At 43.4% G+C, this 25465-nt stretch overlaps 1 protein-coding gene across 2 annotated transcripts in view; it reads right to left on the reverse strand.

Moving 5' to 3' along the window:
* The window catches only part of angpt1 (angiopoietin 1), a 57548-nt gene that overhangs the window by 10079 nt on the left and 22004 nt on the right, over positions 1 to 25465 (reverse strand). Inside the window, exons 2-7 of one of the 2 annotated variants that reach the window (XM_055876046.1) lie at positions 24080 to 24235; positions 22754 to 22875; positions 21542 to 21774; positions 16895 to 17019; positions 15790 to 15891; positions 13334 to 13500 (exon numbers count right to left, since the gene is read on the reverse strand). In XM_055876046.1, coding sequence (XP_055732021.1) covers positions 13334 to 13500; positions 15790 to 15891; positions 16895 to 17019; positions 21542 to 21774; positions 22754 to 22875; positions 24080 to 24235 — 905 coding nt within the window. Of the gene's footprint in view, positions 1 to 13333; positions 13501 to 15789; positions 15892 to 16894; positions 17023 to 21541; positions 21775 to 22753; positions 22876 to 24079; positions 24236 to 25465 lie in introns of both variants that reach the window. The other variant, XM_055876045.1, reaches the window with a different exon arrangement.

The following is a 25465-nucleotide window of genomic DNA, read 5'->3' on the forward strand; positions in this document are numbered from 1 at the left end:
TGTGTATTTAGAAGACATTTACACAGCCTTTCGACCGCACACAGAAACATCGCCAAGACATGTCATAAAGAGGGATTCTCCGCATGACACTCATCCGAACCTTAAAATAGTTTTTGTCTGTATTTACTGGGTGTGTTGTGTATTTACCAGATAATCCACCTCAATTGACATCTGCATCCTGTCATGTCAAGTCCATTATGTGCTTAACTGATAAGTAGGGTGATTCAAGGCAGCAGTCTTCAAGAGGAAAAGACGGGTTTTCCTGCGTGAGTACAGTTGTTCTGCTGTCTCTGTTTCTCGGCAGAAACGATTAGCGTGTCATGTAACGGGCTGTATTTCAGCTCCGGGGTCAAACATCTGCGCAACCGTTGCGGGCCCTTACAGACTTTGAAGGCCAACTGTGCCAATCTGATTGGCTCTTGTTGGAATAACTTGAGCAAATTAGATTGGCCAAGGCTCATTAATAAGCACAATGTTGGTAGGTGGGGGATTGTTTTGAGCTTTCTCAATGACAGCCTGAAGGAAGAAGTGTTGGTGTCCTGCCATGTCATTCTGCTAATATCCAAAGGGGATGCTAATATCCAAAGGGGATGCTAATATCCAAAGGGGATGCTAATATCCAAAGGGGATGCTGGTTTGTTGGTGTTATTTCTTTGCTGGATGTTGGATATATAAAACATTTATACAAATGCTAATAGTATTAATACTACACATCATTATTACTGCTTTGTTGCAGATTTGATTTCAATCGCAATACGGAAAGGACTCTGGAGTATTGCAGAGTACAAGTGGGAAATTACCAAAATTGGGATCAGTTGAGGATCATTGTTTAATGATAATACATGATCATTTGAAACTTGAACAATTATCAAGCTTTCCCAAAATATATCCATGGCAAACTAATTCAATTACATCTATTTTCAAATAGAGGATTCTATTGTGCTAAACTACACGGTATGCATCGACTAGTCCACTGCAGTCTTTCACAGCCCACTCCAATATGCATGAGGGAATGCATGAGGGCATCCTTAACATTACCGCAAAGTTTGCAAACTTGCAACACCATGTTGCAAGTTTGGGCCCCGTGTGGCTCAGTTGGTAGAGCACGGTGCTTGCAACGCCAGGGTTGTGGGTTCGATTCCCACGAGGGGCCAGTACAAAAAAAAAGTATGAATGTATGTACTTGTAAGTCGCTCTAGATAAGAGCGTCTGCTAAATGTAAATGTAAATGTAATGTTGAGAGACACAGTGGCGGCCGGTGCTGTTTAAGATTAGGGAAGACATTCTTCTTTTTTTTGGCGCATGGCCATATTTATATGAATGAATCAAATGTATTTATAAAGCCCTTTTTACATCAGCCGATGTCACAAAGTGCTTATTCAGAAACCCAGCCAAAAAAAACAAACAGCAAACAATGCACATGTAAAAGCACAGAGGCTATGAAAACTCTGTAGAAAGAAAGGAACCTAGGAAGAAACCTAGAGAGGAACCAGGCTCTGATGAGTGGGCAGTCCTCTTCTGGCTGTGCCAGGAGGAGATTATATGGGTACATGGCCATTAAGGTCAGATTGTTCCTCAAGATGTTCAAACGTTCATAGAGGATCAGCAGGGTCAAATAAAGGTCACAGTGGTTGTAGAGGGTGCAACAGGTCAGTACCTCAGGAGTAAATGTCAGTTGGTTTTACATAGCCAAGCATTCAGAGGTCGAGACAGCAGATGTGTGTGTGTGGGGTGGGGTAGGGTGGAGAGAGTCGAAAACAGCAGGTACGGTACAAGGTAGCACGTCCAGTGAACATAGCCGCAGGCAGTACAATTGAAACTGTAGGTGGACTGGGAACAGTAGGCAAAATTAAGAGGGGAAAATAGACCAAATTATTAGGGTGAGGCACATGGGTTTATTACACAACCCACACTTAGTATTACTTTCTTAGCTACAGTATACATATCTCCCTGGCATATTACATCATTTATGCAGCAGCATACAAGACATTTTTGGACTCACCTTGTTGTGCTGTGCTCACTTGAACAGGAAGGTGGCGCGGCGGTTCTTCGTGGGCAAATTTTGTCATCAAATTCGAGCATTCTCTGGATTTATGGTGCTTTCAAAACAACTGGGAACCCGGAAAAATCATGATTTTTGAAATCAAGATCACGATGACGTCATTGATCTTCAGGTCGTAGCTCTAGAAAGGGGCCGGATTTACAATTCCGAGTTGGATGACGGTTCAAAATGTGTTTTCCCAGTCGGAGCTTGTTTATTACCAACTTCCCAGTTGTCTTGAACTCACTGAAGTCAAGTTTTCGCAATTCTGAGTTAACAGTTGTTTTGAGCACGGCACAAATCATGATTCATTGACAGCATGGCCAATGTTGAATGTTTATCATTTTAAACTTAGAAAAGAGGATTGGATTGAGGTCTGGGCGTTGACTAGGCCATTCCAAGACATTTAAATGTTTCCCCTTAAACCACCATTTTGCCACCACCATGCTTCACTGTGGGGATGGTATTCTTGGGGTGATGAGAGGTGTTGGCATTGATGGCCAAAAAGCTAAATTTTAGTATCATCTGACCAGAGTACCTTCTTCCATATGTTTGGGGAGTCTCCCACATGTCTTTTGGCAAACACCAAACCTGTTTTTCTGGCCACTCTTCCGTAAAGCCCAGCTCTGTGGAGTGTACGGCTTAAAGTGGTCCTATGGACAGATATTCCAATCTCCGCTGTGGAGCTTTGCAGCTCCTTCAGGGTTATCTTTGGCCTCTTTGTTGCCTCGCTGACTAATGCCCTCCTTGCCTGGGTCAGGAGTTTTGGTGGGCAGCCCTCTCTTGGCAGGTTTGTTGTGGTGCCACATTCTTTCCATTTTTTAATAATGGATTTAATGCTGCTCTGTGGGATGTTCAAAGTTTCTGATAGTTTTTTATAACCCAACCCTGATCTGTACTTCTCCACAACTTTGTCCCTGACCTGTTTGGAGAGCTCCTTGGTCTTCATGGTGCCACTTGCTTGGTGGTGCCCCTTGCATAATGGTGTTGCAGACTCTTGGGGCCTTTCAGAACAGGTATATACATACTGAGATCATGTTACACTTAGATTGCACAGAGGTGGACTTTATTTAACTAATTATGTGACTTATTTAGGGGCTTCATTGCAAAGGGGGTGAATACATATGCACGCAACACTCTTCCGTTTATTTATTTTAATTTTTTAAACAAGTTATTTTTTTCACTTCATCAATTTGGACTATTTTGTGTATGTCCATTACATGACATCCAAATAAAAATCCATTTAAATTACAGGTTGTAATGCAACAAAAAAGGAAAAATGCGAAGGGGGATGAACACCTTTGCAAGGCACTGTAACAACCTCATGGTAGCAACACAACATGGTAGCAGCAGAAAACAACATGATAAAAACATTATTGGGCACAGACAACAGCGCAAGGTGCAAGTAGGTAGAGACAACAATACATCACACAAAGCAGCCACAACTGTCAGCAAGAGTGTCCATGATTGAGTCTTTGAATGAAGAGATTGAGATAAAACTGTCCAGTTTGAGTGTTTGTTGCAGCTCATTCCAATCGCTAGCTGCAGCGAACTGAAAAGAGGAGCGACCCATAATCTAGCATGGGCAGGATGGTCATCTAAATCAGCGTTAGTTTGGCAGCTGGGGTGAAAGAGGAACGATTACGATAGAAGAAACCAAGTCTAGATTTAACTTTAGCCTGCAGTTTTGAAATGTGCTGAGAGAAGAACAGTGCACCGTCTAGCCATACTCCTAAGTACTTGTATGAGGTGACTACCTCAAGGTCTAACCCCTCAGAGGTAGTAATTACACCTGTGGGGAGAGGGGCATTCTTCTTACCAAACCACATGACCTTTGTTTTGGAGGTGTTCAGAGCAAGGTTAAGGGTAGAGAAAGCTTGTTGGACACTAAGAACGCTTTGTTGTAGAGCATTTAACACAAAATCCGGGGAGGGACCAGCTGAGTATAAGACTGTATCAACTGCATATAAATGGATAAGAGAGCTTCCTACTGCCTGAGCTATGTTATTGATGTAAATTGAAAGGAGCGTGGGGCCTAGGATCGAGCCTTGGAGTACTCCCTTGGTGACAGGCAGTGGCGGAGACAGTAGGTTTTCTGACATTATGCACTGCACTCTTTGAGAGAGGTAGTTAGCAAACAAGCCCAAAGACCCCTTAGAGACACCAACATTCCTTAGCCGGCCCACAAGAAAGAATGGTCTACCGTATCAAAAGCTTTGACCAAGTCAATAAAAATAGCACCACAATATTGCTTAGAATCAAGGGCAATGGTGACATATTGAGGACCTTTAAGGTTGCAGTGACATCCATAACCTGAGCGGAAACCAGATTGCATACCCGAGAGAATACTATAGACATCAAGAAAGCCAGTCAGTTGATTAATGACAAGTTTCTCCAACACTTTTGATAAACAGGGCAAAATAGAAATAGGCCTATAACAGTTAGGATCAGCTCGATCTCCTCCTATAAATAAGGGATGAACCGTGGTTACTTTCCAAGCAATGGGAACCTCCCCATAAAGGAGAGACAGGTTAAAAAGGTTGGATATAGGCTTGGCGATTATAGGGGCAGCAACCTTAATGAAGAAAGGGTCTAAACCAGGGGTGTCAAACATACGGCCCGCGGGCCGGAACCGGCCCCCAAGGAGGTTCGATCAGGCCCGCAGGATAATTTGAAAGTGGAAAAAATGCATAAAAGACATGGAATTAATATTTTTAATTCGCTGCAATTCATGGATTATCCGCTAAGGGGCGCACTCTTTCCATCAGAGTAGAAGACAAGCCGCATCACTGAGACAGACTGAAAACAGCAGACGGTATCAATGCGCCATCTGCTGCTTGTTACGACGTTGTTAATACCTTGGTCTCTACCTCTCCGCTAAACCCTCATTAGCCAAAATGTCGTTATCCAAACGGAGAAAAGTAGATAAGGAGTGTAGAATTTTCAAAGAAAAATGGACCACGTCCTATTTATTTACAGAGATGCACGGAAAACCTTCGTGCTTGGTGTGTTTGCAACAAGTTTCGGTATTGAAGGAATATAATATTCGACGCCACTACGAGACTCATCACAGCGAAAAATATGACGGCTTGCAAGGACAACTGAGAAGAGATTTTCTCAGTGATGAATATCAATAAAACAAAAATGCGTTCAAGGCTCACAAACAAGCACTTAAATGACATTCTGAAAGTGACAGCTAGTCAGGACATGACACCTGGTGTTGATGCACTTGTACAGGCCAAAAGATGCCAAGTTTCAGGAACAAATACAAGTCCAGACTAGACTAACACCTTTAAAATGCTGCCTTAGATACTGTTTGCATTGAAAGAATACAGCTCTGTGAAGATGAATCCTTACTGTGGTGATTTAAAAAATGTGCACTTTAATGTTAGTCAGCAGCTTCAAAACAAAAGTTGTGTGATGGAATTCTACTGTTCATACAACTCCATAAATTTTCAGTATGTATTGTATGTGTATGTATGTTTCATGTATGAAGTTTACAGATTTACAGGACAGGCGAACACTTTCTTCATTACACATTTAAAATCACTCTCCTTAGTTTGTAAGGTGTACGCAGGGATTACATTTAGATTTTATATGCGTATGTGTAAGTGGTTTAAAAATTCCTTTCTTTAAAAGTCTCATTTAATCTTAAAGTGCATTACTATATTTTTCAGTACCAATTAAAGTTTTGTGCCTTTGTACAATCAGTGGGATCAGTTGCAATGCATATTTGTGAATGATAAAAGTAAATTGCACATTTGTCTAAGGAAATATGAGGTGTTTCATGAAATGTTTTGTAAAAGGATAGTTCATTAAATTTCAATATTTTCCTAATGTTCTTGTGCTTCTTTACACCAAAACAAAGGAAAGACATGATATTTTGGTTATTTATAGCAGAGTATGGTATAATTTTAATGGTCCGGCCCACTTGACATCTCCCTAGGCCGTATGTGGCCCACGATGCGAAATGAGTTTGACACCCCTGGTCTAAACCATCTGACCGAGATGGTTTTTTGGGGTCAAGTTTAAGGAGCTCCTTTAGCACCTCGGACTCAGTGACTGCCTGCAGGGAGAAACTTTGCAGCGGGGCAGGGGAAAAAGAGGGAGAGGCATCGGGGATAGTCGCATTAGAAGGGGTGGGAGATGAGGAAATGTTGGACAGGCAAGGAGGCATGGCTGAGTCAAGTAGGAATCCTGACTTAAAGAGCTCAGCCATGTGCTTCTTGCCAGTAACAACCACATCATCAACATTAAGGGACATTAGCAGCTGTGAGGAGGAGGGTTTATTCTCCAGGTCTTTAACCATTAAATGTCACGATGATGACTGCTAGCTAAGATTTTTAAAGTATGATGTTGACATGAGTACAATCAGTCCAATCAAAGCTACTGTACATATAACGTGATTTGACGTCATTTTATCTGTGGCCAATGACCTTGAGCCTTCTTGGACGGGCACTTCTAATGTAACTCTATGGCAGCACCCAAGGGGCTAGAATTTTCTAGCTCTACCCTTAGACTTGGCGGTGACGTAGCGTCCCCATGAGTGACAGAACACTGAGCCAGTCACGGCGCAACACTCTGTATTTTCCTCTGGCTTGCCGCACCACCACAGAAAGCACTGAGCTAGGCTGAAACACCTGCATTTTAGAGCTGCCTTACTCAACGAAACAAATAAGAGACCATGTTTGTATGCGGCTTTATTAACTCAATGATATCTTTTTTTTTTTACATTGTTTGAAAACTGATATGTGACACGTATTAATGCCAAAATAACATGCAAAACAGGCAAGCCCCTAAACATTTTTGGCTCAAAGTATGAGCCTTTTGCCCTGAATGACGGGTCGCCACTGGCTACCGTCATAGTCAACATAGCTATTAGAAGTTACGCATTAGTAAACCCGCTACAATCACGTAGTACAGTATACAGTAAGTCATTTAGCAGTTACACCGGCAGGCCCCGGTGGCAATAAATTAATAAAACCAAAAGCTTACCTTGACTTGGAAGAGTTCCAGTGTTGGATAGCCTCTGTTTGAGCCGGGTGTTTGAGTAGGCTACATTAGCTAGCTAAGTAAATAAAAGTAAAAGTGATTTAATTTTTATTTTTATTTAGCTTGCTCCTTCTTTTTCTTTCTGCTACTTCTCCTAAATTTTTGAATATATGAATAAGATCAAAACTGTTCAACTAACATCTTTCTCTCTCTTTGAGTCAACTACTCACCACATTTTATGCACTGCAGTGCTAGCTATCTGTAGCTTATGCTTTCAGTACTAGATTCATTCTCTGATCCTTTGATTGGGTGGACAAGATGTCAGTTCATCCTGCAAAAGCTCTGATAGGTTGGACGACGTCCTCCGGAAGTCGTAATAATTACAGTGTATGTCTATGGAAGGGGGTGAGAACCATGAGCCTTTTTGTAGTTAAGTCAATGTTCCCGGAGGAGGATGGAAATGTAGACCTTCATTGCAAAACAGTATGTTTTAATCAGCTCTATGGTGACATGAATATATTTACTATAGTTTTATATAAAAAGGATAACTTTTTTTAAATATAAAATCAAATTCATGGAGTAGGATGGTCCTCCCCTTCCTCCTCTGAGGAGCCTCCACTGTCAATAACACTTTACTGCTCGGCTGCGAGGCTATATTGGTCATACAAAGTATGTAGAGTTTGCTCATTCTTGTCTGAATTACATCATGATGCATCAAGATAGAATTGTTGCGATCAATCCCACTTCTCTTCTGTGTCAACCACTTGCGTTAGGCCTACCTAAAACCTGCATGTACGCAACACAAGAACACTGCTGTTTATTTTGCAGTGCAGTTTTGGATTGAATTCAGCCTTCTGCCTGCAATGAAGCCAGTAGTCATTGCGTTCCTGTATCTGTAAGGCTGTATCAAACCACCCAGGCTCAGCCAGCGACAGTTAAAGTTAACAGAGACCTCCACTCCCCAACGTACTATAAGTCATGTGTGCCATAGGGGTCCATACATCAGGGGTTCTCAGTGAAGGTGGCATTCATCCCTAAACACTGCAAAATAAAGAACATCATAAATATGTCTTTCTCCTCCGCACCAGTGAGATGTATCAGACTGTGGCTAAACACACGGTGGAAAGGCCCCCACTGACACTTCCACAGCCCGCCTATTATCTGCCCGCCATGTCCCATTTCAAAAGGCCCCGTGTTATCCCAAATGGGGGATGTTGCCATTTTACTTTATTGTATGTACTGACATTCTGAAGGGATTCCCCCAGAGATGTCTTAAGCACATCGTAACATGTAACCTACAGGTGTACTTTTGTTATATACAGTATGTCTGCCTGTACGAACGTTTATTTTGTATGTGTGTGACGTAGAAATAATCGTGGCAGTCTTTCAAATGGACTTCTTTCATCTCTTGACTGACACAGTTCTGGGAGTGAATGCTGGCTTCAATCCTTTTATCCCAGTCTGAGAAGGAGTTTGGAGACGACCAAACCTGCTGAGGTCCAGGCAGTGCATGCTGTCGCACACCTGGCAGTCATTAGCCTGCTGAACTGCAGCCTGATTGGCTCATAGCAGAGGTTAATCACCATGCCCAATGGACCACGTCCTACCCAGAGGTGTCTGCCTGAAGCCCATTCGCTCGCCTGCCGCTGGGTGTCATCATGGAGACAGACGAACATGTGGACACACACACACACGTATGTGCACACACACTCACCATTTTTTACTTTACAAGTTGTCAATGATTATCATCGCGGAGGTGGATCATACTGTATGCATCTCTGTTCATTTCTCTAAACTAAAACCTTAAACCGCAACCCAACAAAAGGTTAATAAAATATCAGAATAATACTACCGCCTCTCACCTAAATCATCTTTCGATTTTAGATTCACAACATAACGTTGAACACCTTAGCATTTGATTTACAGACAGACAGTTTTCTGCCTGCCTCCGCTCCGTCAGAATGCAGTGCGGATGAGTGTTGGATGAGTAAACTGAGCTTCAGGAGTTAGGAGTATCAGGGATCCCATCTCAGTGTGAGGCTGGGACAGAGGGGTCACAGCCGAGCTAGAGAATCCCTCCTTTGCCAAGTCCTCCTCCAAATCCCCACGTCAAATACATCTGAGTGTACTGTCTGATTCCACCAGGGATCTTCCCATTACCATATGGAGAAATCCCAGGATTTAGGGAACTTGGCTGGTTGAAGAGGAAGGATATTTAATAACGATTTAACAGTCAGTTGAAGAGTAAACATAATAGGGCCTTTCTCCAACGGAGAGGATTTCGGCATACATACGGAGAAGGAGAGCGTTGAGCTGTAAACCTCACTTGTGTCCGTGCATATGTTCAGTAACTCCCACACTGCTTTTTAACATAGTTCTATTTCAAAATGTTCTGGAGATTATGGTTTTATTCAATACTTAAATCCTCACATGTAACGTTAAAGCACAACTGCAATGAAATATACTCAGACACACATTTACTGACCCAAATACAGCATGCAAGCAGAAACGAACATGAAATTTGAATCCTTGCAAAGATTCTATTCATAATGTAGTAAAATAAATAATCGTAATTTATACTGTAGTTAGTACACCTATGGGCATTTGAAAGTTAAGGAAACTCTAAATAGCTTATAAAGGATTAACAAGTAGACTAAGCAGTTACATAATTCAATACTTCAATATGCATTGTTAATATGTCAAATGTTCCCCCTGGACCACTGTGGTACAGGGCCACCACTCAGATCCATGTTGAAAAGGATGTAAGCCATTGGTCAAAGCCCTTCTGTAGTCTGTGTCATGTAATCAACTCTGACCCCTGACTGATGGCTCTGACCCCTGAGAAATAACATGTATCTGGCACTATCTCATGCCTGGCCGTCCCCCGCAAACACTCTCCCCGACCACCCAGGCCCCCGCGCACACACACACACACACACACACACACACTCGCCCTCTTCGAGCCTTCAAAATGATCTTATTAAATAAGATTAGACACAAATCTATTATGAATAACATCTGTCCACAGATTGGCAGTGTAAATGGTTGTTCCATTCCCCTCCCTGCCCCTTTGTAGTAAAAATGTATTTATTCCCATCTTTCTGATCACTCTCCCTCCTTTGCTCTTTCTATCAGTCTGTATTTCCTTTCCTGCTCTTTCCTCCCTCCATCTTCCTCTAATAAGACACCTAACAGGGTCTAAGACCTCATTTTGAGGCCCATACTGTAAACGTTGATAAATGAGTGTTATCAATCGAACGTGTTGACGGAGATCATTACAATGCCATTTGCAGGTCATGACTAAATTACTGTACAGCCCACTATTTCAGTTGCAATCCACTATTTCACCAAGCTAACAATTTCAGTCCATTTTATAGACTGTTCCTTTGTATTGTTTACAGAGAGACGTAGGTTATAGCAATTACGTAAACGTGATTCACAATGGAGCGAAAACCCCCCCAAAAAACGAATTTTACAAGCTTGTTCACGCATGGTTCAGTGGGAGCTGTGTAGTTATGAGTTACAAGGTCAGCCCGTAAATACTCTTTCAGCAATGTCAACGGTATTTGTAAAGTATAAGTTAAGCAGCATTGTTGATGCCAGTTTAAAGTATATTGTAATATGGGCATGGTAGGCATTGTCCTTTTGGGGTAAAATAAGACATTACATAATGGGAAAATACGTGGGAGAAAAGCATTAGGGAACAAGAAAGTTAGCTGCACACACTGACTCATATTTAAAAGACAGAACAAGTGAAAATATTTTCACAAACACTGTATTCCCTTGCTGTAAAATTGATACTAAGATGCTGTTTCATGTTTATATGGATGCAGGCTATTGCCAGTACAAACATTCTTAAGCACGGCTTCAACACAAAAGAAAAGGGAAGAGTAGCACAGACTCTCCGAGACTTCTGCGTCAATCCCATAATACTGTGTCATCTGGAAATGACTATTGCCGCATTCAGATGCTAGTCGGAACTAGGAAACTCTGAATTTCTGACTTGCTGATTCGTTGAAAGCCGCACGTGTATAACTACAACCAGTTTGCAGGTCGGAAATGTCAGAGTTTCCTAGTTCTGACTAGCACTTGAACGCGTCATTAGTCACACCATGAGAAGAGAACCAGGCCAATTTCCCTTCTTCTCCAACTACTCACTCACAAATATGTTTTGAATAACCAAGATCTACATTGCGAAGGATTGATTTAATAGCTTTATTATATTGTATTTATTATGCTGTCTGGATACTAAATAAAATAGTGTTGGTGAGTATTACTCAGCCTCTGTGCTTTGGAAATCATTAAAATAGGGGGGACAGTAATAAATGTGACAATTAGTCCTTGCTGTATATGATTTAGATCAAGGATTAGAATCCTATATTTCTCTGGGCAATAATTGCACTTCTTTCAAACCAAGTCCTTTCCGTCTGGCTTTATATTTAGATGCAACCAAGGAGCTGGCAGTAAAGCAAACATTACCTAGCAAAGCTCGACATTTATCATAAACAATGGGCACACTTGTGCATCGGTGGACTACAGCTTTAAATTAACATCTGCGGTATCCAATGGGTGTGTGTGTGTGTGTGTGTGTGTGTGCATGACCGTGCTACTTTCGTTTACGTGTCTTAACAAACGCGTCTGTCTGCGTCAGTGGAGATTGTACTATTCCAGTAAAGCCCCGACCACCGATGCCCAAAATAATCCAAAACCAAACCAAAATGTCATGCTATCTTTTGCTACAATCTGTTGCTTCTCAGTACAATAAATACAAATTGAAGAACATGTCGCAGATTGTTTGGGATTCTGAAGTGGAGGTGCCAGAGCAGAGGAGAACAGAACATAGATAGCAGCTTTGTTTGTGGCCTGGTTGGTTTTGGCCAATGTCCTTGAGAAGCAATCACACAACTATTTGAGAGAACAAATATATTTATAGTGAACAGCAGGCCGATTAGATTTCTCCACTCAGAAATCTAGCAGTCCGAGCGCCGCCGAGCCTTCCTTCCCTTAACTAAAGCCCACTGTAGGCCCAAAGACGCCTCTTCCGGCCCTGAAGAAATAAACAACCACTGTTTCACCCATCGAAATAGCAAAAGGTTACAGTATGTGTGCGTGAGGGAGAGAGAGAGAGGAAGAGAGAGAAACAGTGAAAGAGAGAGAGGGAGGGAGAATACTATGAGTGCAAATAAATCACTATCCCTGTTCAAGTGTCCTTTTACATACACGGTCGACAAACATACCTGCATTATCCCCCCTTGAAACGTATCCTACATGGTCCTTCTCTGCACTTAAACAAATCTTTCCTTGTCAAATACTGACTATAGGGAGAAGGAAGTCAGTGCCTGTGCGGTCAGTATTAAACTCTGAGAGGTAAAAAAGGATGGAGTTATCCAACCTTCACAATCGGACATATAAACCCGAATTTAGTCTCAGCGCATAACAAAAGAAATCGGTTGACCTCTCCCTATAGCGGTACCGTAAAATCCATTTCTGTAGCCCACAGAGAGTGTGCACCTAACACTTTAAGAGGCAGACTTCTTAAAGTAAATCCTGTCGTCACATAATCCAAGGCGTTTCCACAAATTAGATATGACAATCGCCTCACTCTCAACCCGACCACACCATTTTGTCCAAAAATCTGAACGCTGTGAAACACCCTTCCCGGCAGCATAAATGGCTGTAACGCCTTCGGAAAACAAACAGAAATCAATCTGAAGTTGAAAAAAGGACATTTAGAAACTGAAGTAGCTTCTTATCAGAAGGGGCTACAAATCTGACGAATCACCTCAATTGGAATTGTCAGACCATCTCCTCTCAGAGACCTTTGATTGCTCGGGAACTTTCTGGAATGTTCCAGTAGTTTTCCAAATCTAACGAATCCAAGCGTCTGCCACAGTTTGAAGCATATTTAGCGCTCTTGAAGAAGCAAAAAGTTTAACTCCTTATTCAAGGACCAAGTATCAGTTGCGGGAACACTTTACTGTACGTAAATATCTGTTATGACATGATACCGTTAAATGAGAATGAATTTCCAAATCTAACGAATCCAAGCGTCTGCCACAGTTTGAAGCATATTTAGGGCTCTGGAAGAAGCAAAAAGTTTAACCCCTTATTCAAGGACCAAGTATCAGTTGTGGGAACACTTTACTGTATGTAAAATATGTGTTATGACTTGATACCATTAAATGAGAAGGAATTTGTACTGGATAATGTCAGCAATGTCTCCATTTTAGATATCAGGCAGTAGTGGCAACATGAATTCAAGGCTTATCAAGATACACAGATACAGCTCTTTAATAGTACCTGTAGTTGCGTTTCTCACTATCGATGTGAAAACGGTCGTACAGGGAGAAGGCCTGGTGTCCGTCCCAGTCGGTGAGCTCCACACGGAGGGCATACTGCCTCTGGCTGGTCAGCAGGTATACAAACTCATTCCCCAGCCAGTGCTCTGCAGAAACCGTCCCAAAGCCCTGCGACAGAAGAAGAAGAGCAAGAGGAGGCCAGAGTCATCACTAAGGCCCATAGGGAATCTTACTGTAAATTCAGGGATACAGGATAGAAGTCATTCCCGATCCCTTCCAAGGTCTTCCTGGAAAAGATGCAATCTCTCCACCATGGAATTTTTTTCTAACATTTTTGTGATGTCATCATCAAGGACTGCTTCAGGGTTGACGCCTAAACAAATGCAACACAATGCATGAAACCGCACATGAATAACCCTCCCTGTTTATGAGAGCGTAAATTGGGACCAGCTGAAAAAGGCACACAAAGCACCTTTTCCACCCTTCCTCTCCCCACCCAAACCAAACGCGTAATAAACCCTCTTTATTACACAGTCCATAAGAATGACAACAGATGCACACAACGCCACGTATGCCTTCTCAACAATTACACCGTTTAGATATGATCACAATGTCTCCCATTGTGGATAAAGTGCTTTTGACAGCAGCAGTAGTAACACACTTGCAACGGGGAGAATTAGAAACTAGGATGACATGATGGCTCAAAGAGACTGGTCTGGAGCTCTGGACTGTTCCATTAATGATTTGCGGAAGGGTTGGGGGTGGGTTGAAGGGGGAGATGTGCCGAGAGCCTGTGATGACTAGGAGAATGGAAGGAGGAAAGTAAACATGGGGCATTCCTCCAGCCTGAGACATGTCCTGCTGTGTGGGTGGAAGGAGAAAGTGGCTGGGCCACGTCCTTAACTCAATCTGACTTCCGATTGATCTGCCTTTTAGCGCTGTCCAAGGCCTCCCCTTGTGATTCCGTTTCACCTCTGGAAACCTGGCTTGTGGTTGGGATGGTTGGACTCAAACAGTAGTGGTTCCCCCTTATTGTTCCACACCAGAGTGTTCATTTACATGCAAACTTGGCTGAATGCATCTACCAGGAATTTCAGAGGAGGTTTGAAGTCTTGTTGGGTAGAGAAGTACACATTTTCTTAAAACGATAAAGATTGATAGAAAGTGCTCTTTCATAAAGTTTGCCATACATTCTGACAAATACTAACTTAGACAAATACTTACTTAATAAGGTATTGCAAATTGTCAAATTGTGTCTCATATCGGTTAAAGAACGCATGCACCATTTCTTATCCTGCTACATATACTCTATCTAGTACTGCTAATGTAATTATAAACATTACGGTCATAAGATCACATACTTGACGACTAATAGTAGGGGTCACTGCCAGAGTGCTCTCCATCCTCCCACAAAATAGGAATAGCCCAATGAAGTTCGCCCAAAAGATTTATGAATCCTTCAAGTGTTTTGAATTTACGTGCAAAAGCCCACAGAGACCAACAGCAGTGAGTTGAATCACACAATAAAACAATATCAATCACTTTCAGGCTCTTCAAGGAAGGGTCTCTGAGGGAGGCAAAGGACCACACCGATGGTGTGCCAGTATTCGGTGGCGGTGCTAGGGTCTGTGATGATTCCATTGCCACTTGTATTCCACGCTCTCCGTGCTTGGCTAGGGGTGCCATGGCTCCCTCACCGGCTGGACTTTCTGTCCGTACCTCTTTACCCTACAAATGAGCCCAACCCTTTTCACCCTTGTCAAATCTATATTTACCCTCTGCAGATCATCTACTACCATGTGCTCAGATTGGTAATTAAAACACCCTCCACGTTTAATCTGGTCTCCAGCTGCTGTGATACCTACGTTATGTGAGTATACGCTACAGCTAATTGGAATGGCAATGGGGGTAGCTCATCGCTCCTAAAAGCAAAACAGAGCTTAGCCTCTTAGTACACCAGTCGATATCTATTCCCGTATCGAACGGACGATGGTGATCACAACACCTTGCACTGTGACGTAAGACTAAACGAATGTATCGTTTTCAGACTGCTGCTGTCCTGTTTGAAATGAAGAACAGCAGTGTGTCACGGCCCAGGGTTGGGTTGGATTCCGCGCCAGCCTCCGACACCCAAGCTGGAGTCTCTAATCTGAGGGCTGAGGAATCCCTCCCCGTGTACAGATGTACCAGAGATACGGCTGGTGATGCCGGGTAGGACACATTTTGTAGGAGTGTTCCACATGGGCCTGGCCACTCTTGAGAATACAAGGGAATCCTGCCTCACTCTTTTTCAACATGTTAAATCAAAGAGAGAGAGAGAGGCGAGAGTACACCCATTTGTTATGATTTACTGTGACAGAGGATGTGTGTTGGAAACAAACGCCTCATTCATGCCAGGCTTTATCTTGTGCGCGTGGTGCTTTAGAGTTGGGCTCTTTGTTATTCTTCTCGTCTTACCGTCTTGTACTCCTTCCACGTTTTCTGGAAGTCCACGCTGCCGTCCTCTCTGCGCTGGATGATCGTCCATCCGCCGCCAGCGGTCTCCATGTTACAATGTACCTGTAAACACACATTCACAGATGGTCATTAAGTTCTCAGGCTGCCTACAAACACAATCTACATGCTCTTATCTTACAATTTAGAGCACAAATATAGACATGGTTGGTTAAATACGCTGTTGTGAACCATCCTTCTAAAATACAGCTGGCCTAACTAGTGATTCCTTTCTATGAATCATCGGTTCCAGGACACAGTCCTTCTCACGTATCATCAGGGCGAACTATTGTGAGTCCTCCTCAAATGTAATCAATGTGTCCTGATCCTCCAACAACTCCCAGGAGGTGACCCCAATCCCAGGCCTAGTGCAGATACAAGTGGACGGGGCCAGTGGAGCAGGACACATACCAGTGGACACCTGGATGGAACATGACCCTTAACCCTTGGCCGCTGTGTAAGCTGATAACAGGGGTATCTATCTGCTGTGGTGCTATTTGTTTGAGTAGTGGAGAAGGTCTGGAGGAGGTCTATCACCTCGGACAAGATCCCAGCTGAACACACAGTGCCCAGTCTGGGTATAATTAAGTAGGTATACCCCCTGACAGAATTATTCTCCGAAACCAGACACGAGGCTTTCTCCTTTCTCCTTTCTCTCCCCCTCATCCCTCACTCCTCCACCAACCCCCCCCCCCCCCCCCCCCCCCGTACCTCCCTGCCATCCGTTTGAGGCCTGGCAGCACCCTGTGTAGGTGGTGAACACCTGTTTCACCCCCTCCCCCGCCACCCTCTTGTAAACCCTGGCACTCATCAGGCTGCCAAGTGTTTATTTTGAGCCTTCGATTATTCCTGAAGCACTGAAGCAGCCAATAACTATCATAGCCCCACTTCACTTGCTGCTCTCAAGTGGGTCAATGTCTTTGGCTTTCTTGGACAGAGTTGAAGCTCACTCTAGTAACAAAAACACGCTAAACTCCATTAAACACCCACCAAAGAGCTGCCTAAAGAGATGAAATGGTAGATATTTTCACATGGCAGTCTCTATATGAAGTTCTGTCTGGCTGCCTACCTTTTTGGTCTCCTGGGCATTAATATGTATGGTGTAGACCCCATTCTTGTAGAAACCAGCCTGGTACAGATCGGCACAGTCCCGAAACTTCTTCTCTTCGTCCACCCGCTTCGTGCTGTTTGGGACTACTGAGGAAACATGAGATACATATTTGGTATCACAACTTCAGGCTGTGGAAATTCAGGCTGGCACTGGAAACACTTCAGAAAATAGTACTTCTAAGCTAGAAAAAACAGTTGCTCAGAGGTGATGTTTGAATGTTAAACTGCCACAGTTAAATTACCTTCAGACTGTCAAACAATCTATCAACAAGTATCAACAAGCAACTTCCATATGTCATTATTTTCAAATTATATATTTGACTGACAGGTGTCAATGAGGTTAGTAAAAGCATTGTGTTCAGCACTTGGTCACTGTTATCTATCCATTACCAAAATACACTGACTATTCCAAACATTCAGGAACACCTTTCTAATATTGAGTTTACAAGATGTCGAAACCGTTCCACAGGGAGGCTGGCCCATTCTGTCTCCTATGCTTCCTATCTAAAATGTGCAGTTTGTCACACGACAAAATACGACAGATGTCTTTTACTTCAGCTCATGAAACATGGCACAGCACTTTGCATGTTGCATTTATATTTTTCGTTCAGTGTATATACAAGTATGTCATTTTTGATCCCGCTATTTAAATAAATAATTGACGACCTTTAGTTTCATGTCACATATGAGCCATCAAGCAGTGGGGTTTTTGTAATATCAAAACCGGCAGTGTCCATTTATCATGATTACCATCTTTACATTTCAGAAAATGAATATGTAAGTAAAGTGACACAGAAGCCGAACTACACGGTCTCTGTGTGGATATCCATGTAGCTCATGATAAAATCAGAAGGTGACTGGATGGCTTATTAGCAAGACAAAAGCAGTTTGTCAAGTGGATGATCTCCCGCCCAGAGAGAGGGCATCCGATTTTGACAGGCCTGTTCAAAGAGGCAGCTGTGTCTATTTCCATCTGTATATAATTATGGCGGCAATATTTTTGAAACCAAGCAAGGGGCCTAGGACAAAATACTACAAGCTATACATTTCAAGTTCCTGTTATAACAAGTGGTTTATATTTACCCTCCAAGTCCTTGTTATATCGATGGAAATTCCAATTCCAAAACGAGGGGGCGCATCTCAGTTTTCACACCATTGTTTTTACTATTGGGATTGTTTACACAAAGGGGATGTCACTGGAAAGCGAAACGTGTCAGTGATCCTTAGACTCCACTTTGATCCCCCTTCCTCAGCTGAACAGTCAGTGGAGACACAGGCTGTAGGTTAGGCATATTATTTTGGCCATTTTGATGAAGTATTGAGTGTCAGCGACAAGAATGTCCCACCGTGACAGGTTGACAGAGTAGGACCTTGCTCTGCGGAGTCTAACACAACTAAAGGCCGGCCCTGTCGTGACGCAATTTACCTCATACGGGGAGATGGCAGGACGCATTAGAGGTGGGAGAGATCGGTGTCAAAGGGGAACCTTCTGACTCACAGTGAGGACAAATTTCACAATAAACGGCGCAGTCAAAATCCACCAGAGACTGGTGACTCCCTGCTATAGGAGAGGCACCCTTGAAGAGCTTGCAGCCTGGCTCTGAAAATATGAGGTATTTCCCAATATTTATTTACTGACACATTTTTTGTGGTTCAGTGGGGACTTGTATTCAGCAGGGGGTTCATGTGAAAAGGACAGCAGGGCTGGGTGTTTGCATAAATCAGTACCCTTGCCAAAATGAGCCCAAATGGACCCAGAGAGGCTGTGACGCAGATCTAAAAAGACTCTCATGAACCTACATGGACCCAAGCAGACCCGAGAGGCCCCTCAAAGACCCCTGGGGATTGAAGAGGTCCCTTTATACATCTCACTGTGGACCCAGAAGGCACCTCATGGAGTCAAATGGCCACACGTGGACGAAAATGGACTGTGACAGATCTAGCAGACTCAATTAAATGTGAAAGGATGTTAAAAACCAAATAAAATTGACTCAAAGCCACAAACAAATATCCGAGGGAAAGACAAGCAAACCAAAATAGGGTCAATAGAAGTCTGGAATAAGTCCATGCTAGATGGTGCCATTACACACCTCATGGACATTCTCTCTACTTGCTCCAGAGTATCTTTGCAGCGTCAGGTGTCACTTCAAGACAAATGAGTATGCTTAAACATGAGCATAGTTCAATCACAAAAGGCCTTAATAGAAAACATCTGATTTACTGTACACTATGTACAATCAACACTGTAAATGCCATTTTGAAGCATTTCATAGGACTCTGAGCTAAATGCGGATAATTAAAATAAGATCATATTCCCTCCAGACATGGCTTTCCCGGCTGTAAAAATGATTGATGGCATTCATTAGGTGGGATGATAGAATAGTGTGAAAGAAAATCGTATTTAGCGGCCAGAGATTTTGAAGAGCGTTCCAACACTGAGGTCAATTACCACTACTAACGGTATTTGGCTCAATGCTCTCTCGAAAGATTTCGGTAATAATGACGACCCAAACGTGAGCTCAGTGGCATCTGGCTGCATCAGAGATGGTTGGATTAGAGTTCAGAGCATAGTACAGTGGAAAAGGTATTGAAGAGTATTTCTGTCTCTAATAAAACATTTTTGTGGGGAAAAACTCATTCTGATTGGCTGGGACTGGCTCCCCAGTGGGTGGGCCTGGCTGCCAAGTGGGTGGGCCTATGGCCTTCCAGGCCCACCCATGGCTGCATCCCTGCCCAGTCATGTGAAATCCATAGATTAGGGCCTAATTCATTTATTTCAATTGACTGAACTGCAACTCAGTCATATCTTTGAAATTGTTACATGTTGCATTTATATTATTGTTCAGTATAAATAAGCCTAAATATTGAGAAGTATGTTTCTGGACAAACTTCAGTAACAATGTTTATGGGCATTTTAGCATTTAAACCTCCTTTTTTTAAATGTTCCCCATAGTAACTGTCAGTGATGATTTGAATCTGAGCATTAAAGGAAATGCTAGGGGTCAGTTTTCAAAACAGAGCCTAACTCGAATAGACGCCATCCAATGGCACGAAAAGCTAACCCTTCCCGAACGAAAACACAAATCTGTTTGGTAAACAAACAAATCCTCCCCCCGAAAATCCTCCCCTGCAACGGAGCGTCATAACATCTAGATTTAGACACCGTGGGGAACGGAAGTGTTGCAACCTCCTCTAGGAGCCATTAGAGGTTGAATTATTCGACAGGGGTGAAGAGGTGACCCCAGCGCCTGGCTAGCTCACATTGCCACCGTGCAGGAGGATGGCACCAACCACGGAGCCAGGGCGTCCATTGTTTAACTTCACTCTCCTCTTGTTAAAGCAGCCACCAATCAAGTTGGGAGGCTGGATGCCCCAGTGACCCAAAGAAACACCCCGAGCTGACAGGGAGATAACATGACTGACTAGGTGACAAGGTTGCAGAGGTGTTTACTAAATGGATTGCTGGCAACTAATGGAACATGGCAGACGTGGACGTCTTTCCAGGTTAGTTAATGACTTGTTTTTCATTTGGCGAACAGCTTTAGCGACTTAAGAAACCCTAATAACATATTTGGGTCACAATATGGCACGGCACAGGGATTAGTTAATACACAGGGATTAGTTAATATGACCCAATCACTAGGCAGCTTTAACGGCACTCAAAGGACCATCTGCCATAAAGTGTTCCTACTGTCAGAGCTATGAAATTAAGCCGCTAGGGAGTCTTTTTGCATAGAACAATAAAGCTATGAAGTAGCGCGCGATAATCATGTCATGCACAAATCCACTCTCCATGTCTTAGATATCTATTCATGCCTGCTCATTTCCTGTTATACGGGTGAACAGCCACAGGAAGCAGTGTGGGGTCTTGGGCCGTCACAGCGGGAAGTAGGGAACATGAACAGAGTGCAAGGTTTCTCGCTAGACACTCCACCAATCCCAGCACACACATTTACTTGAAATCTCCTGTGACTGAATGTGATCGAGGGAAGCTTGGGATCAAGTGGGTTTGGGATTGTGCTGTTGTGTTGAGATGGAGGCGGTGTAATGAGTTCACTGCATTGACTTAACATAAGGCTCATGTTGCTGTCAGGTTCAAGAGGTGGACCGACGGGTCCCTTATTATCGCCACGGGGAGACACGAACGAAGAAAAAGAGTGGATTGCTCAAAATGGTGGCTGTTTGGCATTTCACTCAAGCGGTAACCACAGCCTAGGCTGTCACGGTGAAGCGTGATACGCCATTACCGTAAAGAGAGCACCACTCCGAGCAACTAGAGTGATGAGTGCTTCTGGGAAAAGAACGACCACTTTGGCTTCTCCCTCAAGCAGAGGTTAAGGGCATCACTGTGCCTCTCGGTATGGAACCATGTTTATCGTATTGGCATCATGGCACCTCTTCTTCTCTTTCATCTTTGGGAGCCCAAACAATTTCCAAGCACCTTCTTTTAAATAACATCAATTTCAAAAAAAAAAATCTTGCACCTGTAATAACACACATGCACATGTTTTGACTTTTCTCTTCAGGGCGCAGCTCTCAACTAGGCATCTTCTTGAAGGACAATACAGTGTGAAGTCTGTCAACGCGAGACCCTTAGCTACTATACCTCCGTCCTTGTTGCAGAGGCTGATGAGGTTGTGCACAGTGTCCATCATTTCCTGCTGCTGCCTCTGCATGGCGGTGCTGTTGCCCGTGGCCCTGGTCAGCTGGGTCTCCAGCTCACGGATCACCCCGCTCTGTTTCCCCACCAGAGCCTGCAGGCTTCCCTTCTCCTCCCGCAGCGTCCCCAGCTCCTCCCGGTGACGAGACTCCATCTCCTGCATCTTCTGCTCCATGAACCTTGGGAGGCGGAAGACCCGACATAGGAAGGTTTGTTAGACCTGTAGCTTTAGTATATAGATGACTGTAAACTAAAGCTATAACCAACTTTCGGATTAGTCCTCTATTCGCGATTCGGTGCTTACATAGTTGTATGGTAGTTGCATAATAGGTACCAAATAATTACTGGTGTTTCTTTGTGATTGTCAAAAACAGTCGAATTCCATCACTTTCTAAGTTATTTTCTACATGCCTTCTTTTGATAGATCAAGCAAGTGAATTATCATTCCAAATCCGCTTCCGGCATATCCCCTTCTCCCGACCCTAATGTTGTGAACTGTATAGTCTGAAAGATGATACAGGCTGACGTCGTATTGATGAACAAATTCAGAACTACTCCGCTTGCATTAAATTGGTGAATAAAATCAAATGTTTAAATGGGAGGTGATTTCATAATTGCACAATCTTTTGAAATTGCTCCCAGTAAAGGATCCTCTGTGGAGGCTGCTCTTAGAGGACGGCTCATAATAATGGCGGGAACGGAGGCAATTACCAGCCATTACCACGAGCCCATCCTCCCCAATTAAGGTGCCACCAACCTCATGTGGAACCCATGTCTATAAACCTTGAGCGCAGAATGGAAGAATTCAGTACAGCTGTGTTACTGTATTTACAGTAAGCACTGGGGATGTGAAGGAGCTTTTAAGCGGACGGTGAGAGACAGTCCCACCGGACCAATCAACAAACTGGACTCTGGAAAGCCATCCAAAAGCCACATTCGATTGCTCCCATTGCAACATCATTAAAGTGCAACTTTCAAAGACCAGCTCATCGAGGAAAATATGGCCTCATGAACTTCATACGGTTATACATCACGGGATTGGGTGTCTCGTTGCACATTGAGTTGATCTGTCTATACATGAGTTTGTGTCTGGAGTCATGAAAGGCATGATGTCTTTAAATGAAGTTTCGCATTGTGTTAGCGGGCCTGTGAGTTTACCCGTTCTTGTCGTGGAGCTTTCGGATCTCGTTGGTCTGTACCATGAGCTGCTTCTCCAGCTTGTTGGTGGACAGGGAGTTCTCGAGCAGCTGAATCTCTAGTCTGGAGGTTTGGTTCAGAACCTGTCCCAAGACAGAAATAGGTTAGCGGTATCCTGCCTTATAGAGGTGTTCCAGCAGAACAAAATGTAGGTGAGATGTAAATCATCAGCTCCTCTTTAGGAAGAGGTAATAAAGTATAGGTGTTGCATGAAGAGAGGTTGTTCTGACATGGTAATACTCTGTGATTTTGCTTAGCAAACCTTTATTTTTTGGCACGTCAACAAAAATCGAACCCACAAGTATCACTTTTGTCCCCTTCCTTCTAAAGCTCCAGAAGTATCAAGGGAAGTTGAAACCTTAACATGCATATGCACCAGTGGCGGTCAGGGCCGTTTAAGATGAGGGAGGACACTTTTCTGTTCATGAGCACGGCCTTATTTCTATTACAGCATGTCGGATGAATGTCATTCATATTCCATTCACCCAGTTCAATGTAACAGCGACAGGTTTAGGCTACTACATGATACTCACATTTTCCTTATACCCATCATGAGGTTGCTACAACAGACACAGGTTGAGAGACAAATGAGGTGACAGACACTGACACAAACAAGAGTTTCTATTCTATTTTTGAACAGACTCGTCAGAATGCATACACCCCTGATCACGCGTAAACACACAGCCACGTCGTATTTCTCTCTTGCTTCTCCTTCATTTTGGAAGAAATACATTTGTTCAAAACTGTTCAACTATTGTCTTTCTCTCTCTTTGAGTCAACTACTCAGAACATTTTATGCACTGCAGTGCTAGCTAGCTGTAGCTTATGCTTCCAATACTATAATAATTATTTGATAACTTTGATTGGGTGGAAGTCAATGTACCCAGAGGAGGACAGAAGCTAGCTGTCCTCCGGCTACAGTACACCATGGTGCTACCCTACAAAGGGCTGTTGAGGCTACTGCAAAATAGTGTGTTTTAATCAATTATTTGGTGACGTGATTATATTTAGTATAGTTTTATCTAAAATTGATAACTTTTTAAATTTTTACCATTTTTATTTTTATGAAATTCACTGAGGAGGTTGGTCCTCCCCTTCCTCCTCTGAATAGCCTCCACTGATATGAACATCACATAAAGAGAGCGTAGGTATTTACATGTCATCCATATTTTCTTTGGCCAGTTCCCCCTTTTGCCTTTTTGGGGTGGTTTAATGTGGAATAGCTGAGTCTATGGTGCGTGAGATTGTTCCCGGCAGGAGTGCGAGGAGTTTAGGGGGATATAGTACCTGCGTCTCTACATCCGTTAGCTTGCGGGTCTGCTCGGCCGTCTGGGACAAGAGGTTGGTGCCCATCTCCAACATGGCGGCCGTGTGGTTGTGAACGGCACTCTGTTGCAGCTGGGCCATCTCTGTCTTCATGCTCTCCTTTATGTCGTTTTCAATCTGAAGATAGATTATGAGAGGATGGATGAGACACAGAACGGAAACAGACTAAAACAGATGGCCCTTAAGTCAGACTCAACAAAACTGGGGTATGTTGAAAAACGAAAGTAGCAGAGGATAAACAGACGCTGTAAATCACGCAGGCACAACAAAATCGAGATACGTCTGAAACCAGTGACAGCTGAGAGACGGCGTTCGATCACTTTACAGTTGAAAGAAACAACAACCGTGACAAATGGCTACCATCCACGCTGATCAAGATTCACATCTCACACATTCGGTAACCATTGTAACATTCCCTCACGTGGACATTTCCAAGGCCTTCTTATCAGTGTCTCTGTGTCATAGATCAACTGAGTGGATTCTGTCTTTCCACCACATTATTCTAGCACAAAACCTCCTCTTTGGGGAACCACCAAGGGAAGAATGAGCTTCAGAATATCGGTGGATCCAGATGTAGGTAATTAGCTAGGGAGGGAAGAGACAGAGATGGACAGATACTCACTGGTGCTTATCTTGAGAGCACTCTTTCATCCCCCAAAAGTGAACGAGTGACAAGGCCGGGACGGGTTAAATCAGCGTCAGTTCATGCACCTGCGGTGATGTTCGGCCTGTTACGTTTCACCATCTGCACTGGCACCTTTGAAAACATTCATGAATGATCTCGACGGCCTGTTTGATTTGGTCAATCTGACAGTGGCCTTTCTGAGCTCACTATCTAATAGGGTATTTTCAGAAACTCACCAGCCAGTTCCAAACATTACAGTGTTGCATGCGCTGATGCCCTTACTCAGCAACTGTTCCTGGTACACACATACACGTCGTTGAACGAAAAGAACAGCACACATGGAGACGTCACCAGCCCGAACTCCACTACTCACTCGAGTGTGAAGGATTTATGTTGTTGCCGTGCGACTCTTAAAGAAAGCATTTGTGACATCGAAGTCTCTCACTTCATTCTTCCATCCCTGGGAAAATACAGGTTGTTTCTGTTGTCACATTAGCCGTGATGTCCGATGATACCCTATGACGACATGGTTCAAGGAACCGTAAATGTGTGGCCTCCAGGGACCTGAATGACTCACGTTAAAAGGTCCTTAGTCCTGTTCTAGAAAACACAGGCACTGGGATAGTCTAGACTTTCATGCGCAGACCTCATGTTGGATTTCATGCCCATTATAGCTAGTGCATGAGTGATAGTTTAAACTTTGAAGACCGTAGAAGTTTCAT

The sequence above is a fragment of the Salvelinus fontinalis genome, chromosome 22 (assembly GCF_029448725.1).
Source record: "Salvelinus fontinalis isolate EN_2023a chromosome 22, ASM2944872v1, whole genome shotgun sequence".
NCBI lineage: Eukaryota > Metazoa > Chordata > Actinopteri > Salmoniformes > Salmonidae > Salvelinus > Salvelinus fontinalis.